This window comes from Leptodactylus fuscus, chromosome 5, assembly GCF_031893055.1.
Source record: "Leptodactylus fuscus isolate aLepFus1 chromosome 5, aLepFus1.hap2, whole genome shotgun sequence".
Lineage (NCBI taxonomy): Eukaryota > Metazoa > Chordata > Amphibia > Anura > Leptodactylidae > Leptodactylus > Leptodactylus fuscus.
The window spans coordinates 109,973,181-109,994,928 of record NC_134269.1 but is presented as its reverse complement, the minus strand read 5'-3'; the positions used below and the strand labels follow the sequence as shown (position 1 = coordinate 109,994,928).

The following is a 21,748-nucleotide window of genomic DNA, read 5'->3' as shown; positions in this document are numbered from 1 at the left end:
AAGCGGGATGCAGAAGGAATGTTGTGGTCCATCCTTGGCAAAAGAAAGGTCCTTGCACTAAAGATGAGATACACTGGTGTAGATGTGTTGGTAAATTTTCCCCACTGTGTTATCTGCGTCCATAAAGTGGCTAATGATGAAAGACAAGACTTTATCTGATACATCTGCATTCACACTGGCCTCCATTATACATGTAGTAAATAAAAGTAGCTCATCTTGCAGGTGCACAAAGCAGGGCAGAGATTCTACTGATGGCAAGGAGTGTTTCACAAACATATCGCGGTCAGAAATGCTACCAATACATATAATCGCAACACGATAGGCGTGGGCATGAGGAGTGAAAGTAAACAAGTTGTTCCTATGACTTACAGCCCCTGCATGTTCCAACGTGATAACTATTCAGTCAATAGGAAATATGTAAGCTACCTTGTGGTGACCTTTTCTGTGTATTGTTATAGAGTTAAAAAAAATTGTTGATTTTTACATTTATGAGATGCTTTAGTCTGGTGGCTCTGAAGACCTGAAATTCATCTTTATGAACGTGTAAGGACTTGCACTGTATATGGATATACACACCTGTTGTCCCTTAAGAATTCTCAGAAAATTTTCTTAGACTTAGACAACTGTGTGCATGTAGTTGGGCCATGAATGGATGGCACAGGGGTGGCATTCCATGCCTCCATGGCACCATTCACTTTTCTCAGTAAGCCCTGGTCACTAAGTGGTCAAGAATGTCAAGAATAGGACCATGATCATACACAGTCAGGCCTGGTTCACATCTGTGATCGGTATTCCATTTGAGGAGTCCGCTTGGGGACCCCCCGAATGGAATACTGAACTCATTAAAAAGCAGTGAGCAATGAAACCATACGGACCCCATAGGCCATAATGGGGTCTATGTGTTTTCTGCGTGGTGTCCGCACGAATCATGCAAAGCGAAAAGTGCTGCAAGAAGTACTTTTCACTCCATATGATTCATGTGGAAAACACACGGAACCCATTATAGTCTATGGGGTCCGTGTGGTTTTATTACTCACTGCTTTTTAATGCATTCGGTATTCAGTTCAGAGGGTCCCTAAGTGAACTCCCTGAATGGAATACCGAACGAAGATGTGAAACAGGCCTGAGTGTGCTAGCCGTGCAAAAAATAAATAAATAAATAAAATGTCTCACTCATTGAAGATACAATCCATGTGCATGTCTTACTATGGAAATTAGTGTATATTATTATTATTATTAATTTTTATATCAAAGCTCAGAATAACCATATGAAACTTTATGACAAATCTAATATAAACTAAATGTTCAATGCATAACTGTAATTGAGGTTCATTCTGTTTTAGGTACTGTGTCCAAATATGCCTAAATGAAGTACATTTATTCTATTCCCCCATCACTTTTTAGGATTATTACTGTTACATTGCTTTCTAAATGAATAACCAGTTATTCCCACACCATGATACAGAAGGAAGTGTTAAACATGCCATAAATAATCCACCAGGTGCTTTCTGTTAGTCAGAACTGAAACAAGCATATGATCATGCAAGGAGAATCTTGTCGGCTATGCTATGTCCCACGTTGTGTACACATGAGAAGCTGTAGGTTTCTCAATGAATGCTCCAGATGTACAGGCTGTTGTCAGCTGGTTGTAGTGAAATCATTTATTTGTTGACAGGTTCCCAGGAGTCCGACAGCTCACAGTCTGCCAAGAAAGACATGCTGGCTGCACTGAAATCCAGGCAGGAAGCTCTGGAGGAGACTCTACGGCAGCGACTGGAGGAGTTGAAGAAACTATGTCTTCGTGAAGCGGTATGTAGCAAGCATCTCTTCCTGTGTTTTGGGTGGGATACTATGGGGACAACCAGTCAAAGGTGTTTTTTTTTTTTTTTTTTTTTTTCAGAAATTGTATATATGTATTATTTCCACGTTGATCTTATTATGCAGAGTAATAATGCCCACAAACGTGTGCATCTGCAAATATGTGGTAAAATGGCACATAGATAATATCTGTGTGCTGTCCATGCCCTCCATGGATCTGTTCATTCTTGCAGTGAGCCTGGGCCAAATGGACAGAAATAAGACCTGTCCTGAGTTCTTCCCCTGGGCCCACAGACCCACTCATGGAACCATGATAATATACGGGAATGTATATGGTGCCATAGAATACAATGAGTCAGATTGCTAGCCGTTAAAGGGATTTCTGTCACCAGGATGAAGCAACACAGTTGGATAGGTCAGGCTCATCTGAATGTAATACATTTTCCACATGAAAATTCATGCCATCATTGCTGAGACCTGGTTCACATCTGCGTTCCGCATTCCATTCGGGGAGTCTGCTTGGGGATCCCCAAATGGAATACCGAATGCATTAAAAGCGGTAAGCAAAGGAGCCACACGGACCTCATACACTTAATGGGGTCTGTGTGTTTTCCGCGCAGCATCCACATGAATCTTGCAGAGAGAAAACTACCGTATTTTTCGGACTATAAGACGCACTTTTTTTCCTCCCAATATGGGAGGAAAATGTGTGTGCGTCTTATAGTCCGAATGCAGCGTGTGCAGCGTCTGTGTCCTGTCTATGAGAATCAAAAGGAGAGCAGCACGGTGCCTGCCTGGTCTGCCCCTCCTTCCCTGTCTGTGTCGCGTCATTGCAGGAGCGAGATATGAGAGGCAGGGAAGTAAGGGCGGGCCAGACAGGTGAAGGAAGCGTGGTTTCAAGCTTGCCGAGAAAACCACGCCTCTTTCACCCGTCTGGCCCGCCCCTCCTTCACTGTCTCTCAGATCTGGCTCCTGCAATGAAGCCACACAGACAGGGAAGGAGGGGCGGGCCAAACGGGAGGAGGAGGCGTGGTTTTCTCGGCAAGCTTGAAACCACGCCTCCTTCACCCGTCTGGCCCGCCCCTACTTCCCTGCCTGTGTGGCATCATTGCAGGAGCCAGATCTGAGAGGCAGTGAAGGAGGGATGAGCCAGACGGGTGAAAGAGGCGTGTTTTCAAGTTTGCTTAGAAAACCACACCTCCTTCACCCGTCTGGCCCGCCCCTTTTTCTCTTCTTGCATAGCTTCACTGCAGGGTGTCTCTTTCCATCCATGAATGAGATTAGATAGACAGACAGACAGACAGACAGACAGATAGACAGATAGATTAGATAGATATGTTCAAATCACCCCCATATCCCTAGAATACATATAAAACAAAAACATTACTGTGAAACACATACACATTTGGTATCCCTGTGTCCGAAAGCCCCCGGTTCTATTTACATTGGTGAAATATTATATTATTAGGTTATTAAATATTTCACCAATTTTTTTTCTTTAAAATTTTTTTTTTCCCTATTTTCCTCCTCTAAAACCTTAGTGCGTCTTATGGTCCGGTGCGTCTTATAGTCCGAAAAATACGGTAGTTCTTGCAGTTATTTTCTCTCCGTATGACTCGTGTTTTTCATCACCACACGAAAAACACACGGACCCCATTATAGTCTATGGAGTCCATTTCTTTGCTAACCACTTTTTAATGCGTTTGGTATTCCATTTGGGCGTCCCCAAGCAGACTCCTTGAACGGAATACCGCACACAGATGTGAATCGGGCCTGAGGTGCTCATTTATTTTACAAAATGCAATGAGCAGTCTGATGTACTGAGGGCATCTGCTTGGCTCAAAACTGATACACTCCATGTTGCTCTACTACACCCTCCTTCTCTTCTTTGAGTGACAGGGCAGGGGTGCTATACTGAAATCTTGCCTGGCCCTGTGTTTTTGCGGTTGTGTTGGCATATGTGTGGAGTGTAAAAGTTTGGAGCAAGGAGACATCATTTGTATATCTGTGTTAGTGGTTTAATATGCGTCACCTTGGTGACAGACTCACTTTAAAGATATATCTAGCACATTGACACTGACAATCATGTGCATGGAGCCTTAACATTTATCATAGATATACCATAAATATTAACTTTTTAATCTAAAAATATTCATAATAATGATTAAAGTAGTATTTTTCTTAGTGGTGTAGCTATAGAATGTGATTATATTACAGTGTGTCTTGAGGTGTGGAAGGGGACCATAAGCTCTTTCATATATAGCAGTGGTGTTATGTTGTGACATAGCATAAGAAGTGAACAATAGTATAGCAGCTATGTAACTATATATATGATGTCACAGATATTGTATTGATCTTTGGAGTTTTAAGGCACCTCCGCTGCTTTTTCCCTAAAGCTTTAGGCTTTTGTAAGATAAGTTATAATAGGAAAGTCCATTTCCATGTCCATATGCAGTCAGATACATTAGAACATCTAATCGATATATTTTTTTTTTTAATGTAGATTGTGAGCCCCACATAGGGCTCACAATGTACATTTTTTTTTCCCTATCAGTATGTCTTTTTGGAATATGGGATGGAAATCCATGCAAACACGGGGAGAACATACAAACTCCTTGCAGATGGTTTTTTGCCCTTGGTGGGATTTGAACACCAGGACTCCAGTGCTGAGTGCTAACCACTGAGCCACCGTGTGGCCCCCAACATTTAATCGATTTTGTGACAGACAATTATCATTAGGTAACTGATAGTTACAATACTGTGTAAAAGTTTTAGGTAGGTGTGAAAAAAGCCCTGCAATGTAAGAATGCTTTTAAAAATAGAAATTTTAATAATTATTTTTTATAAAAAAGAAGTGAATAAATGAGAGTTAAATCTAAATCAAATCAATATTTGGTGTGACCAATCCTTTGGTTTCAAAACAGTTTTTAGATGCTCCGAACATCTTGGAGACTTGGAGGATGTTGAGATCAGGGCTCTGTTGGGGCCATATCATCACTTCTAGGAATCCTCCTCCAAAGGGCGATCACACAAAATCCTGGTTTGAGTTCTATTTTGTTCATTCATTTTGCATTTTGTTATTTGGCAAAAAGAAAATATTAACACTTCTATTTTTGAAAGCATTTTTACTTTGCAGCTTTTTTGAACCATATTGTTCATGAAGCAAATATTCCTACAGTTAGTTTACACACAAATAATCTCTGTATAACTGCACCTTGTGATCTGGACTCTTTGGAAGCTATTTGCCTATATATATTTATGTTAAGAAAACCTTATCCCTTGATCATTGAATGAAATAAAGAAGTAGATGTGATAAAATAAGAATGTTAAGCTGGCCATAGACATAACATTAATGTTAGTTGAATATGCCTACCAATTATCTAATGTATATGGGGCGTCCTGACTAGCCCCGATGGCAGATGTCAAAATATAGTAGGATCAGACTGTTCTATGTCACCATACCTAACTAGAATTGTTGACAACGGCTTATTCCCCGCTACCTACTCAGAAGGCACGCATACTTGGCTCAGCCCAGCCAATAGCTGTAGTGGTTGGAACTTTTATTGTTAGATGTCTACTACAAGTAAAAAGGTTTTATCAAGTGTCTTAGTTTACAAGATGCATGATTATACAATATGACTACAGGACATGAAAGCAGTGATGTAGGGAACCATTTTCATGTGTGTTCATTTTAAAGTGACTTAGCATGGTGAATAGCACAGAAAAATTATATGGTGTATAAACCTTACAGGGCTTTTAAGAGTCAAGGCCTTGAAATTGTTGGTAGAAATTGGGTACAACCAGTGACTCGCATACCTAATGGCTTGGTGTTTAAGGTTCCTCTCATCCTCCTTTTCCCTGCAAGGAATGTCAGGAATCATAATCATTTCCTGTGAGAATGCTTTAGTAGTGTGGGAGGAAACCTAAGCAAAGGCAATTGATGGAGAGTGACAAGACCTTGACTAAAGGCATTAGCGGTGAAATCTACTGTATGTATCAAGACTAAGCAAAATATAAAATTCTAAATAGTTTCATTTCGGTAGATAAGAATTACAGTATTTGCAATAGTTCAATATATGTCAATATACACTCACCGGCCACTTTATTAGGTACACCATGCTAGTAACGGGTTGGACCCCCTTTTGCCTTCAGAACTGCCTCAATTCTTCGTGGCATAGATTCAACAAGGTGCTGGAAGCATTCCACAGAGATTTTGGTCCATATTGACATGATGGCATCACACAGTTGCCGCAGATTTGTCAGCTGCACATCCATGATGCGAATCTCCCGTTCCACCACATCCCAAAGATGCTCTATTGGATTGAGATCTGGTGACTGTGGAGGCCATTGGAGTACAGTGAACTCATTGTCATGTTCAAGAAACCAGTCTGAGATGATTCCAGCTTTATGACATGGCGCATTATCCTGCTGAAAGTAGCCATCAGATGTTGGGTACATTGTGGTCATAAAGGGATGGACATGGTCAGCAACAATACTCAGGTAGGCTTTGGCATTGCAACGATGCTCAATTGGTACCAAGGGGCCCAAAGAGTGCCAAGAAAATATTCCCCACACCATGACACCACCACCACCAGCCTGAACCGTTGATACAAGGCAGGATGGATCCATGCTTTCATGTTGTTGACGCCAAATTCTGACCCTACCATCCGAATGTCGCAGCAGAAATCGAGACTCATCAGACCAGGCAATGTTTTTCCAATCTTCGATTGTCCAATTTCGATGAGCTTGTGCAAATTGTAGCCTCAGTTTCCTGTTCTTAGCTGAAAGGAGTGGCACCCGGTGTGGTCTTCTGCTGCTGTAGCCCATCTGCCTCAAAGTTCGACGTACTGTGCGTTCAGAGATGCTCTTCTGGCTACCTTGGTTGTAACTGGTGGCTATTTGAGTCACTGTTGCCGTTCTATCAGCTCGAACCAGTCTGGCCATTCTCCTCCGGCATCAACAACGCATTTCCGCCCACAGAACTGCTGCTCACTGGATGTTTTTTCTTTTTCGGACCATTCTCTGTAAACCCTAGAGATGGTTGTGCGTGAAAATCCCAGTAGATCAGTAGTTTCTGAAATACTCAGACCAGCCCTTCTGGCACCAACAACCATGCCACGTTCAAAGGCACTCAAATCACCTGTCTTCCCCATACTGATGCTCGGTTTGAACTGCAGGAGATTGTCTTGACCATGTCTACATGCCTAAATGCACTGAGTTGCCGCCATGTAATTGGCTGATTAGAAATTAAGTGTTAACGAGTAGAGATGAGCGAACAGTGTTCTATCGAACACATGTTCGATCGGATATCAGGGTGTTCGCCATGTTCGAATCGAATCGAACACCACGTGGTAAAGTGCGCCAAAATTCGATTCCCCTCCCACCTTCCCTGGCGCCTTTTTTGCACCAATAACAGCGCAGGGGAGGTGGGACAGGAACTACGACACCGGGGGCATTGAAAAAAATTGGAAAAAGTCATTGGCTGCCGAAAACAGGTGACCTCCATTTTAGACGAATAGTGGATTTCAAATCCGGGTCATATGAGAATGTGAACTTTGTGACTATGAGACAGGGATAGCTGTACAGGCAGGGATAGCTAGGGATAACCTTTATTTAGGGGGGAATGTTATTAAAAATAACTTTTTGGGGCTCTATCGGGTGTGTAATTGTGATTTTTGTGAGATAAACTTTTTCCCATAGGGATGCATTGGCCAGCGCTGATTGGCCGAATTCCGTACTCTGGCCAATCAGTGCTGGCCAATGCATTCTATTAGCTTGATGAAGCAGAGTGTGCACAAGGGTTCAAGCGCACCCTCGGCTCTGATGTAGCAGAGCCGAGGCTGCACAAGGGTTCAAGCGCACCCTCGGCTCTGATGTAGGAGAGCCGAGGGTGCACTTGAACCCTTGTGCACCCTCAGCTCTGCTACATCAGAGCCGAGGGTGCGCTTGAACCCTTGTGCACACTCTGCTTCATCAAGCTAATAGAATGCATTGGCCAGCGCTGATTGGCCAATGTATTCTATTAGCCTGATGAAGTAGAGCTGAATGTGTGTGCTAAGCACACACATTCAGCTCTACTTCATCGGGCTAATAGAATGCATTGGCCAGCGCTGATTGGCCAGAGTACGGAACTCGACCAATCAGCGCTGGCTCTGCTGGAGGAGGCGGAGTCTAAGATCGCTCCACACCAGTCTCCATTCAGGTCCGACCTTGTGCAGCCTCGGCTCTGCTACATCAGAGCCGAGGGTGCGCTTGAACCCTTGTGCACACTCTGCTTCATCAAGCTAATAGAATGCATTGGCCAGCACTGATTGGCCAGAGTACGGAATTCGGCCAATCAGCGCTGGCCAATGCATTCTATTAGCCCGATGAAGTAGAGCTGAATGTGTGTGCTAAGCACACACATTCAGCACTGCTTCATCACGCCAATACAATGCATTAGCCAGTGCTGATTGGCCAGAGTACGGAATTCGGCCAATCAGCGCTGGCTCTGCTGGAGGAGGCGGAGTCTAAGATCGCTCCACACCAGTCTCCATTCAGGTCCGACCTTAGACTCCGCCTCCTCCAGCAGAGCCAGCGCTGATTGGCCGAATTCCGTACTCTGGCCAATCAGCACTGGCTAATGCATTGTATTGGCGTGATGAAGCAGTGCTGAATGTGTGTGCTTAGCACACACATTCAGCTCTACTTCATCGGGCTAATAGAATGCATTGGCCAATCAGCGCTGGCCAATGCATTCTATTAGTGTGAACTGAGTTTGCACAGGGGTTCTAGTGCACCCTCGGCTCTGCTACATCAGATTGCTACATCTGATGTAGCAGTGCCGAGTGTGCATCAGATGTGTAGTTGAGCAAAACTGACTCAGCACTGGTAAGTCTGCATTCGCATAGGAATGCATTGGCCAGCCTTCGGCCAATCAGCGCTGGCTCTGCCGAAGGAGGCGGAGTCTAAGGTCGGACCTGAATGGAGACTGGTGTGGAGCGATCTTAGACTCCGCCTCCTCCAGCAGAGCCAGCGCTGATTGGCCGAATTCCGTACTCTGGCCAATCAGCACTGGCTAATGCATTGTATTGACGTGATGAAGCAGTGCTGAATGTGTGTGCTTAGCACACACATTCAGCTCTACTTCATCGGGCTAATAGAATGCATTGGCCAGCGCTGATTGGCCAGAGTACGGAATTCGGCCAATCAGCGCTGGCTCTGCTGGAGGAGGCGGAGTCTAAGATCGCTCCACACCAGTCTCCATTCAGGTCCGACCTTAGACTCCGCCTCCTCCAGAAGAGCCAGCGCTGATTGGCCGAATTCCGTACTCTGGCCAATCAGCACTGGCTAATGCATTGTATTGGCGTGATGAAGCAGTGCTGAATGTGTGTGCTTAGCACACACATTCAGCTCTACTTCATCGGGCTAATAGAATACATTGGCCAGCGCTGATTGGCCGAATTCCGTACTCTGGCCAATCAGCACTGGCTAATGCATTGTATTGGCATGATGAAGCAGTGCTGAATGTGTGTGCTTAGCACACACATTCAGCTCTACTTCATTGGGCTAATAGAATGCATTGGCCAATCAGCGCTGGCCAATGCATTCTATTAGCGTGAACTGAGTTTGCACAGGGGTTCTAGTGCACCCTCGGCTCTGCTACATCAGATTGCTACATCTGATGTAGCAGTGCCGAGTGTGCATCAGATGTGTAGTTGAGCAAAACTGACTCAGCACTGCTAAGTCTGCATTCGCATAGGAATGCATTGGCCAGCCTTCGGCCAATCAGCGCTGGCTCTGCCGGAGGAGGCGGAGTCTAAGGTCGGACCTGAATGGAGACTGGTGTGGAGCGATCTTAGACTCCGCCTCCTCCAGCAGAGCCAGCGCTGATTGGTCGAGTTCCGTACTCTGGCCAATCAGCACTGGCCAATGCATTTCTATGGGGAAAAGTTAGCTTGCGAAAATCGCAAACTGACAGGGATTTCCATGAAATAAAGTGACTTTTATGCCCCCAGACATGCTTCCCCTGCTGTCCCAGTGTCATTCCAGGGTGTTGGTATCATTTCCTGGGGTGTCATAGTGGACTTGGTGACCCTCCAGACACGAATTTGGGTTTCCCCCTTAACGAGTTTATGTTCCCCATAGACTATAATGGGGTTCGAAACCCATTCGAACACTCGAACAGTGAGTGGCTGTTCGAATCGAATTTCGAACCTCGAACATTTTAGTGTTCGCTCATCTCTATTAACGAGCAGTTGGACAGGTGTACCTAATAAAGTGGCCGGTGAGTGTAGTTTTAAAGTATAAATGTTGTTGTTGTAATGAAATTATAACTCTATAACAAACCAGAAAAAGATCATCCTGCTGATGATTATTAAAAACTAAATTCCTGTATTATAATGGATGAAGACTCTTCCAGTCAAGATAAAGAGTTGTTCCAGGACCATAATCTTAATCAATATTATGGTTATGATTGAGATCATGGACCTGGAGACGGATTTATGGGAGTCTGATTCCTGGCACCACTACCACAGTTGTTTTAATGTGGCAACTTCTTTACTGCATACCAAATACAGCACCATACCTACTTGGTATTGCAGCTTAATACCATTTGTTTGAATGGGACTGACATGGAGCATAGTCGTGTCAAGCAGAAGAAGCAGAAGGGCTCTCTACTGCTCAGTGGCTTCTTCAAATAGCTGGTCAGATACTCATATATCTGATATTGATGAAAAGTAAAACCCCCTGTAAGTGTAACCCAGTTTAAAGCCAACTTTATTTAAGGGTTGGATATAAGGGCCTTAACTTGTAAATGCTGAAAGGGCAACTGCCCTACGGGGGTACCAACAACCCACACTGCACTGGACAGGATACGTTTTTTTTTGACAAAAGGAAAGCCTATCTACAAATGTTATACACATTTAGTGCAATGTACACACTAAGTGCATTGTAAATCTACATGTAGATTTTTCAGTAATGTATATGGAACAGTTAATAGTTCAGTGTGTTAACTTTTTTTTTTTTTTTTTATGAAATATGTATTATAATACCCTATTGTAGAGAGATCCTGGAGAACTCATTATTTTGGTGTCATATTTTCTCTCTAGGAACTTACTGGCAAACTGCCAAGAGAATACCCATTAGATCCAGGCGAAGAGCCGCCTACTGTTCGACGGCGAATAGGAACCTCATTTAAGCTGGATGAACAAAAACTACTAGCTAAAGGGGAGGTGAGTCCAGTCATATCAGCCCATGTATAATGGATTTCCAATGGGATATACACACTTTGTTATGTTGACTGAGGGGCCCAGAAGCTCTAATATTACATGGGAAGACAGCAGAAATATAAAAAGACAATACAAGTGTATTATGGTACTTATAATGGCAAAATAATATTGTAATGTTAGACAGAGCTAATGAGCAATCCCACATCCATCGATTCACTATTATTTCATCAGATTTTGTGGAAAAGCCCATTTTTTTCATAGATGTAATGGTACAAACTCTCACCTTTGGTCAAATTCTACACTTATGTACGATAGTTATTGCTGCCTGTGCCAGTTGGTTCACAGGACTGTGGATCAGTATTTATTTATAGATGACTGTGCCCGTAATAACAAAAAGAGGAGACGTTGTGAAGTTGTGGAATGTCTCCGAGGATGTGTATTTATCCATGTCATGGGTAGCTTTTGTATTAGATCTGTGGACACTCTGTGCCAGGTTATGGTGTGCTGTAACACAGCTGTGATTGTCTCATATTACCAGCTATGAGGATTTAGTATTGTAGTGTAAAGAATACTTTGTCTTTTGTCAGCCACCCACTAAATCAGATGCTAGCCCCATGTTCTTGGCACTGAGTCATTCTGTAGCTATGTTGCTTTAATAAAAACTAGCCTGTGATTCAGACTAGACGCAATAGATCGTTGTTGTACTAGCTTTTCTTGTATCCTATAGTACCACAGTGCTTGTCTGTGACCAAGAACATGTTAATGCCTTGCCGCTGCTTCAGTGATGTTTAGTCATATGGAGATCTGCTTTGTGCTGGTTTGTCATAGGCTTAAATTCCTGTCTCTTCCTTTCACCATGCTCTGGGTCAATGAACTGAACCACGGCTGGAAAAACAACTAAAGCAGCTTTTAGGACAGGAATTTGCAAGAAGACCATTGTCTGGAGTGACTTATGAGCCTCCAGACATCTTTGCTATTGTTAGGTTTCCTGAGCATTATACTATTTAATCAGATTTCTGAGTAAGACAGACTGCAGATAGAAGGATTTACCTATGTTCCTAGTATATCTCAGTTAAGAGACAATACTATATGAAACTACAGGAACATTACATTTCTATCACTTAACAAAGACTAAGCAGCCAAGAATGTCCCATTTACCTTGAATTCCCTTGGAAAAACTGCACTTAACATGGCAATGTGAAATGTATGTTACAGCAGTGAAACCTGATACCCAGAATCGCGCGAATGGCCTAGATGTTACCTTTGACAAGAATAATTGTGGTGGATGCTATAAAGTCCTTATAGATATTTTCACAATTAGTGCACAAAGAGATGTGCAGATACTCTAAGCTTGCTTTAAAGTTGGAGTCTAGATATCACTTTCAGCTATGTAACACTTTTAGTCACTTTGACTACTGCTGACCTAATCGGAAGCATTGGTTCGCTGACTTGATGTTGCTTTTTATCCTTGTAAAACATATTTGTAGATTCAGGTGCACATTGCTTAGGGCCGTGGGCACACAACCAACCTCCTCATTCCATAGCCATACTTCAAATCACTTTTCCAGGTTGCTCTAAAGAGCTTTTCACTACTATTGTAATCCAGTCAGTGCATTCTGGTGTGGCAAAGATGACATGTGTGAATGGTACTCTTTATATCTCAGGTTTAAGCTTTAAACAAAAATTAAAAAAACTTGCAGTTTTTAGGTCTTGTGTAGTAAATAAGGAGTTAATAAAAAGTGGCCTAAGGTGTGTTCCAGTATATGTGCTCAGCACTCTGTGATGCTTTTGAAGATGCCCTGAAATTAAAAGAGCTTTTATCCCGATTTCATTTAGGGAGATGAAGGAAACCATGTGTGACTCATGAGACTTGTGGTTGCATTACTTGGGCTGGTATATGAGTGAGCAGCAGTCTAAGTATAGTTGAGCTTACAGGGTGGTAATTTCACTAAATGAACTTACATAAGATGGAAAGACCTCTTATAACATCCAGTAAACTAAAATATATTGAATCTTACTTATCAACGCTTTATTTTAGAAAGGAAAATATGGCATTTTGGTACAAGGCCGATGAACTATATGTACAGTGAGGATATAATATTGTAACTAAGATAATATTTGATACATTGTTTTAGGAAGTCGAGCTGGAACGTCTTGAGAGAGAATTTGCCATTCAGTCCCAGATTACAGAGGCAGCTCGGCGGTTGGCCAGTGATCCTCACGTAAGCAAAAAACTAAAAAAGCAGAGAAAGACCTCATACCTCAATGCACTAAAGAAGCTACAAGAGATTGAGAACTCCATCAATGACTACCGTGTAAAATCTGGAAAAAAGCCTACCCAGAGGGCATCCTTAATCATAGATGGTGAGTCAATATACTAAATACATATTTACCAAGATTTGTTTTTTTTTAATTTGATACTTTAACATAGGGGCAGAATGTAAATGTAAATTAAGAAAAAAAAATCCCATGAGGAAACATTACCTATACAAAGTTATTTTACTGTTGGGTTAATTGCATGGTTGAGCACATTGGACAGGTTAACTGACTTTGCCATTCTTGTGACTTACTTTTTCTTACAGAAGCTAACCTCGGCAGTGAAGACAGCTCTCTTTCTGATGCTCTTGTTCTTGAGGATGGTATGTATTGTACAATGGAGCACATTTAAGTGTATTAAGTGTTTTTAAATTGTAATCCCTTTACAAACAAAGGTCCTTTTTAAATTATCTAAAATAAGCAACAGTATTACTCCTCTTGCTGATCCCTCAAAACGTCACTTCTACTAGTCATATGTCCATGTTGAAATGTCACCACTGGTGGCTCACCCAGGAACTGGGTCTTGGAAATCAGTTTTACTTATTTGGGGGATGGGCAACCCATATACAGGGAGTCTGTCAGTAGGAAAATTAGTATCAAATGAATGACCATACCTTGTTGTGCTGCCGCTACATTTTCCAAAGATACCTTTCTTATACTGCCGTGCAGCTTCCTTTTTATGAGAATCATTTTATTCTTGTGGAAATTGGCTGAAAAGGGGTATTAGGGACATGTCTTCTCCTGCCAGGGCTGGCGTAGTCAGGGAAGCCCCAGTAGGAGATGAAATGCCACAATAACTCTTTTCAGCTAATTTGTATAATAATGAAACACTGAATGTCATGAAAATGGAGCTGCAATGCAGAATAAGAAAGTCATCTTTGTAAAGTGTAAAAGTTAAAAGTACCCAACAAGGTACTGTCATCAGTCTGATACCAATTTTCCTGCTGACAAATTCCCTTTAAGGTAAATTCAAGAAATTGTGCAGGCCTGTTTTTAGATGTTTGGAAAATTAAGAATCTTGATAAGGGATGATACTGAACATGTGCTTGTTTCTTAATATTTATATTTTGCAGATATTAAACATTTCTTTACTTAAATATAAGTTGCTTTTAGGTTTCTTTTTTCATTAGATAAAATGGCACAGACAGCTACACTGTTCAGTCATTCAGAATTAATGTGAATATAACCTTAGCTATAGATCATTCTGAAGAATCTAGGTAAAATTTTGTCATACTTCTGAAAAAACTCTTGGTTTCTATATCCAGATGATTCTCAGGCCCCCAGCATCATGTCTCCTATGCAGTCCCCTCATAAAGGCCTACCACCAAGACCTCCATCACATGCCAGGCCGCACCCTCCACAGTCACTGGATGGACTAAGACAGTTGCACTACCAGAGAAATGACTACGACAAATCACCGATAAAACCCAAAATGTGGAGTGAATCTTCCTTAGATGAACCTTATGAAAAAGTGAAGAAAAAATCATCACACTCCAGGTACCACTAGTCTGTTGTCTACAGATAATTTGATGTTAAGTTACCATGTTATGTGTTAGAATTTTTTTTTTGTAAATCCTAATCCATCAGCAATTTACTGTGGTAATGACTTAAAGAGGACCTTTCACCACTTCCACCAATTCTAGTTCTTAATATCGGTCAATAGGCACCTCACCACTGATTCCAGCGCAGTTGATGATGTGCTATTTAGGCTCTGTAATACCAGAAGGGTAGTGTCAGGCAGGGGGTGTGATTCAGAGCTCCAGTCCGAGGCAGCTAGTGTCAGAATCACACCCCTTGTCTACTCCTACCTGACACCACCCTTATAAAAGTACAGAGCCTAAATAGCATATCAGGCACCAAAACAAATAGTGTTGATTTCTCAGGAATGGTAGGGGCTAGAGAAAAAAAAAATTACAATTATGCTGGAATGAGAGGAGCAAAGTCTATTAACTGATGCAAAGAACTGGACTTGTTGGAGATAGTGAATGGCACTCTTTGAGTAATAACTGGACAACTGTCATACTATAAATATATATGTGTATATAAAAAATGTGAGGATTCTTATAAAAAAATCATTAGTTGTGGTCAAACATAATCTAGTCCAGATTTTACATTTTCTCCCTTTTAGAATTTGCATGTCTATCTATATGTATACATATATCTTTAAAACTATGTTTTTGTTTAATGTAATGAATTGCCATTCTATATCTACCAATACTAGTATATTCAGCAAAATAGGTGCTTAGCACACCTTTTTTTCTGAAAATGTAATATCTTCCCCATCATCGGTGTTCCATACGTATCCAAGATAGAAGTATTCCCTAGTGGCAGCATATGGCTTAGCTAATGATAAACATAGAAGCAAACTGGTGAAGCTCCACCACTAGACCTGATGCACATATGGATATGAATGAGCATGAGCTGTGTATTGCACGGAGAGAGCTCCGGACTGTGGCACAGAGTCAATATTGACAAGGTTTGAAAAAAAGAAATTGTCCAGCAAAAAAAAAAATATAAAATTTAACTTTTACTTGAAATGATTAAAAAAAAGCTATGACTAAGGGAATGAAATCTATGTCCCGAAACGCGTAAGCTTGTTTCTGTTTTTATATATGGATCCACTTTTTTTGTCTCTTTTTAATCATTTCAAGTAAGTTAAATTTTATCTTTTTTGGCTGGATAATTGCTTTTTTTCAAACCTTAGCTAATTGATGGCCAGCTTTCATAAAATGTCCTTACAAGTTGATTTATTGTAGGTTGTCATTCACCCCTAGGTCTGTTGTAGTACTGTAGGTGATACAGATGTTACATGGTAACATGCCATATTTCCATTGCAGCAACCACAAAAGGTTCCCTAGCACAGGCAGCTGTTCAGAAGCAGGTGGGAGCAACTCTCTGCAGAATAGCCCCATCCGAAGCCTTCCTCACTGGAATTCTCAGTCTAGCATGCCATCCACCCCAGACCTACGAATACGAAGCCCACATTATGTTCATTCTACTAGGTAATATGTTTTATTATTCGAAGTCTCTGTGGTGAATACTGAACTAAAGCATATGCTACTAGTTACCATGTCCCTTAGTATATAAACCTTTTTTTATTATTTTAGCAGAAGATTTTTTTTTTTAAGATGATTCTCCTTCTCATCTCAGTATATCGCTGACCTTGCAGTACATACTGAGTGACTGCTCTGTACAGAAAAAGCCATAATATCCTTGTCAATTAAAATTCTATACATTTATATCTAGTGAAAGAGTCTTATATGAGTAGTTACTTGTCTGACATATCTGAAATGTACACTGAACTTATTGACTGCATTGCACAAGTAGTAGAAGCCGGTCATGTGGGAGTTTCATGATAAATTGTTCTTAACTATATTATTTGATTGTTTTCTTGTGGCATTAAAAGTATATTACTCCCAGTTGTACCCTTGCTCAAACCGAAGACCATATCTATGGTGGAGTTGCTATCTGATGTGTATGATCAGATTTAATAGTATAGGTTAGTAGAATATTGTATTCTGAAGCACAGTAACCTACTACGAGACAGAAAGTTAGAATCCTAGTTTCATTCTTTTATCTTACCATCAATAGCTTTTTCCTAGATTTGACACATCTTGCAATGAAATGACTTGGTTGAGCAGCGCTTGGCATGAGAAGTCTATCCGCTCTTGTGAAATATGTTTCTGGGGAGGCAATGACACAATAATTAGAGGCTGCGTGTTTTTTAGAAAAAAATAATGGTGTTTGTTTTTGTGATCTAAATAAGCAGTTGTTTCTACTTTACAGATCTGTGGACATCAGCCCTACCAGACTACATAGCTTAGCACAGCACTTTAGGCACCGCAGTTCCAGCTTGGAGTCACAAGGAAAACTTTTGGGTTCTGAGAATGACACAGGGAGTCCAGATTTCTACACTCCAAGGACTCGTAGCAGTAATGGTTCTGACCCTATGGATGACTGCTCCTCTTGTACCAGCCATTCCAGTTCTGAGCACTATTACCCAGCCCAGATAAATCCTAACTACTCAACACTGGCCGAGGACTCTCCCTCCAAGGCCAGGGAGAGACAAAGACATAGACATAAGTCTAATGGGAACCTTGTATCCTCCAATTCGGGGAGCATGCCAAATCTGGCTGCTAGGAATGGAAATGGACACCATGGGGTATATCTGCATAGCCAGAGCCAACCTTCATCACAGTATAGGATCAAAGAGTATCCCTTGTACATTGAAGGAAGCTCAACACCTGTTGTTGTACGGAGTCTAGAAAATGACCAAGAGGGACACTACAGTGTCAAAGCACAATTCAAGACATCAAACTCTTATACTGCTGGAGGGATGTATAAGGAGAACTGGCATGGGGATGATACTGTAGACTCTGTGAGGCTCACTCCTTCTCGCTCTCAGATTGTAAGGACTCCATCACTTGGAAGAGAGGGCCATGATAAGGGCTCAGGCAGGACTGGCGTGTCTGATGAGCTGCGGCAGTGGTACCACAGGTCCACCTCATCTCAGAAGGAGCACAACAGACTTTCACATACTAGTTCCAACTCCTCTGACAGTGGCTCTCAATACAGCACATCTCAAAGCACCTTTGTGGCACACAGCAGGGTAACAAGAATGCCTCCAATGTGTAAAGCAACAACAGGTAAGAAACCTTGCACATCATACATGTAATCATATGAATACAGCTTATTTACCAGCGATTGCATCATCTAGTATGTTCAAGCCCATGGGGCGTCTGTATAAAAATGCAGGCAGAAAAGTACCCATGTGTTAATAGTAACCAATCGGATTTATGCTTGTGACGGGGGGGGGGGGGTTGTTTGTATGACCTAGGCTAAATTGGTTGTTGTTTGTGTGACCCAGCAGGTGGTATAGTGTCTTTGCACACAGTTGCATATGTCCTTTTTTTTTATAGGTGTTCTTCCTTGTACATCCAGTCTAGTGCTGTGAGAACTTGTCAAGATTTCCTCACTAGAGTTCTGTCTTTTATTTTCACCAGCTTTCCTTAGTGGGTGGTCTGCTTTCGTAGAGTGGTTAAGATGAGGACATTTTTATAAGCCAAATTTTAGTGTATTCACTATACATTCTGCTGTAAGCAAAGTAGACAGGATGTGCTCAGCTTGCTGGCTCAGACTCCTGCAGATGTTCCTATGACACGATTCATGCTCTGTTATCAATTACTCCATAATGCTTTCTTTGCAAATATTATAACTTTGATTTTACTAAGCTCTTAGATTATCCACAGAAAAGGGAGATCGTTCGTTCATGACCTATTTGGTTATACAGAACTACCAGGAAGAAAGTATGCATACATATAGTAGAAACTCTCAACCCAAAATGTAAAAAATAATTATATTTTATTAGCAAACGTCAATTAAAACCAATTTATTTCTATTCTACACATTGATCAGGCAGAATAAAAACCAATGTTGACCTGAGTATCATGTTTCTTTAATTTTTTTCACTGAGAAGAAGAAAAAAATCACAAAACTCGGGCTATGTCCTGCACACTCCATTGACATTAGTGGATTCTCCTGCATCAAATATCTGTAACCTGTATCAAGGAACACTCAAGCTGGCCATATACTATATCGTTGGTTGGCAAACTCACAATCTTCTACGGGATTCAGTAGAGGTCAGCATTTGCTACAAGAGATAAATTGCTGGTAATAGGGTTTGGGGAATTGCTTGTTCCCTTATCCCCATTGAAATAAGCAAGCATGTTTATCCAAGCAATGCATGCATGTCTATGGTGGACACGGGAGAAATAACTATTGGCTGAATGGACTTTTGGCTGCCAGTTGTCTCATGTGTATGACCAGCTTTAGCCTCTACTCACATGTCCTTAATGCCAGGCTAGGCTAAGAATCCTGGAAGATCTCTTTGTTCTGTGGATTAGTAATGTTGAACCAATGCCAGTATGAACAGCGCCAAGGGCAGGACACCATATAGAGATCTCTTTGGTACCAGTTAATTTTTAACGCATTCTGGGAATTTTTTTTTTCCTTTGGAAACCTTGTTTTGATGTACTATTGTGACTACAGTTGTTAAGGATGAGAAGATTGGAGAGAGGGCCACTTTTACAAATTAAGAATGGCGGAGCCTATAGTTCTTGAGTGTTTTTGACTCCAGTAGTGTATTTCCACATGATATTACTTTGAAATTAAGACTCCTGCAGGGCTTTTCTGTCTGGTGCTTTTCAAAGACTGCCTAGAGGCGGCAGATGAATGTTAACTAGATGTGAAGCGGAACGCAAAACTTCATAACTAATATCGCCATGGCAACCCTTGTACCAGGTCATTCATTCTCTTTGCATGGTTGAATTGAACCCTGGCAGCGGAGGAGATAATACACAAGATATGCTGGTTTTCTTTACTCTTCTTATTAAACATTAAAAACTAAAACAAAATACAGATTTCTTATTAATTCTGTATTGATTTTCCCCTGTATATATCTATGTATTTTTTTGTTTTGTTTTGTTTAATATCATTACCATGATGTGACTACCAATCTCCCCTGTAATAATGCATAAGCCAGTACTTTCTTTTTGCATGTTGTGTTGAGTGAAGAGAGACAACACCCTATGCCAGTTTATAACTCTCAGGCCTTGTTCTGTGTTTGGTAATCTGTTCATTGGAGTTTGCATGGGGCCCCCCTGAACGGACTGCCGAATGCATTTGCAAGCGGTGTGTAGTGAAAGCACACGGATCCCCATAGACTATAATGGGGTCCGTGTGCCTGCCGCGAGATCTCCACAGGGAACATGCAGACAGAAAATTACTTCACAATCTACTTTCCTGTCCCCACGATTCGCGTGGGCAGTGTACAGCAAGCACGCAGACCCCATTATAGTCTATGGGGTCCGTGTACTTTCACTGCACACAGCTTGCAAATGCGTTCAGTAGTCTGTTCGGGGGGATCCCCATGCAGAATCCCCGAACGGATTACCAAACGCAGATGTGAACCAAAGGTAAGAGAGTGATGGCATCCTAGGCCTCCCGCGTAAAGGGCCCCATAGCAAACACAGAGACGACCACTATGGTATATATGCCCTTACTGCAAAATCGTTTATGTAGAGCTTAACGCTAAGGCCCCACATTGCGGAAATGTTGCAGATTTTGCTACGCTTTTTTAAGCCAAAGTCATGAGTGGATTTAACAGAGGGGAAACATCTAAGAGCTTCCTTTTTAAATTTTAGTAGTCTTTGGCTCAAAAAACTGCAGCAAAATCTGCAACAAAAAAAGCTGCATTTCTGCAACGTGGGGCTTTAGGTTAATTGTTTCTATAGCAGCACAAAACTTCTATTCAAATAATCTACTTATGGGAAGCGTGATATATGTAGGAATATGCAGTAGATACTAAATCCACAAGAGTTTAGTTTGTTAATATCCTTAGTGAATGACTATTTGATTTCCATTGTTAATGACTGATCTACAAACTGAACATAATCTCTGCACTTTGTCCCCTTGTAGTTAGGGCTAGGGTTTACCAAAAATATTTTACTCTTGCATGCCAGATGTGCCCTTTTACCTGAAGGAGAGCATGCATTTCCTGCGAGGAAATTGGTCTTTACGTTCCCTGGGAAAGTAGTTTGGGCTATGTGTAAAGCCAAACATGCAGGTCAGAATCCTAATTAAGTGAATGAATTGTAGTTTAGATATTAATCTCGTTGGAATTTCCAGCTAGTCTCGTATATCAAAAACATAACAAAGTGCATAGCCCTGGAGAGGAAGCTGACGTTATAAATTACTCTGCTTTCAGTCTTTAGAAGCGCTCTTAAAACCTTACAATACGGCACGTAGAAATAATAATAATAACCCTCAGGGATCATGTTATTGGGTGATATTCTGCCTGTAAATCTGTGAGAATTGTTATGATCCAACACATTTCCATCTTGTGTTCTGGCTGCCTTAAAATTGTACATAAAAAATGTAAGGATGTTAGTGGCTAGGATCTTCTCCAACCATTTTTTTCCTATAAATCATATTGTCACACTTCACTTTTGGATTCTACCCTTAGTTATAGATATGCAAAATAAAAATTTCCATTGAAGTTTTTGGAGTCTGTTAAGACCAATTTTGGGTGGAGTCGGCATTGGGGAAAAAAAAGTCTGACTGCAGCTTCAAAATAATATTATAACTGTAGAGGAGTCAGCCCGAATTATCGGTCACTTCATACGGTTTTAAATGTGTGTGGCAAAGGTGATAAATTGTGAGATTACCTCTTTAAAAGTGTAGTTTCCTTCAAATATACTTTCCATTATAATACAAATTCATTTTTAGGAGCATGAAGAAGTATTACTTGGAAATGATGCAGTGGGAGTGATCCGAGAATGGAGGGTAGCATTGAATTAAACACCCCCACTGTTGTCCTGAGGTTCCTTGTTATATAAAAGAGTTTG

At 41.4% G+C, this 21,748-nt stretch overlaps 1 protein-coding gene across 4 annotated transcripts in view; it reads left to right on the top strand.

The window, feature by feature from the left end:
• Positions 1–21,748, top strand: part of FRMD4A (FERM domain containing 4A) — a 347,533-nt gene that overhangs the window by 321,747 nt on the left and 4,038 nt on the right. For all 4 annotated transcript variants that reach the window (XM_075273982.1, XM_075273980.1, XM_075273981.1 and 1 more), the window contains exons 15-21: positions 1,676–1,809; positions 10,908–11,030; positions 13,163–13,391; positions 13,610–13,666; positions 14,609–14,840; positions 16,181–16,345; positions 17,130–17,989. In XM_075273982.1, coding sequence (XP_075130083.1) covers positions 1,676–1,809; positions 10,908–11,030; positions 13,163–13,391; positions 13,610–13,666; positions 14,609–14,840; positions 16,181–16,345; positions 17,130–17,989 — 1,800 coding nt within the window. The remainder of the gene's footprint in view (positions 1–1,675; positions 1,810–10,907; positions 11,031–13,162; positions 13,392–13,609; positions 13,667–14,608; positions 14,841–16,180; positions 16,346–17,129; positions 17,990–21,748) is intronic.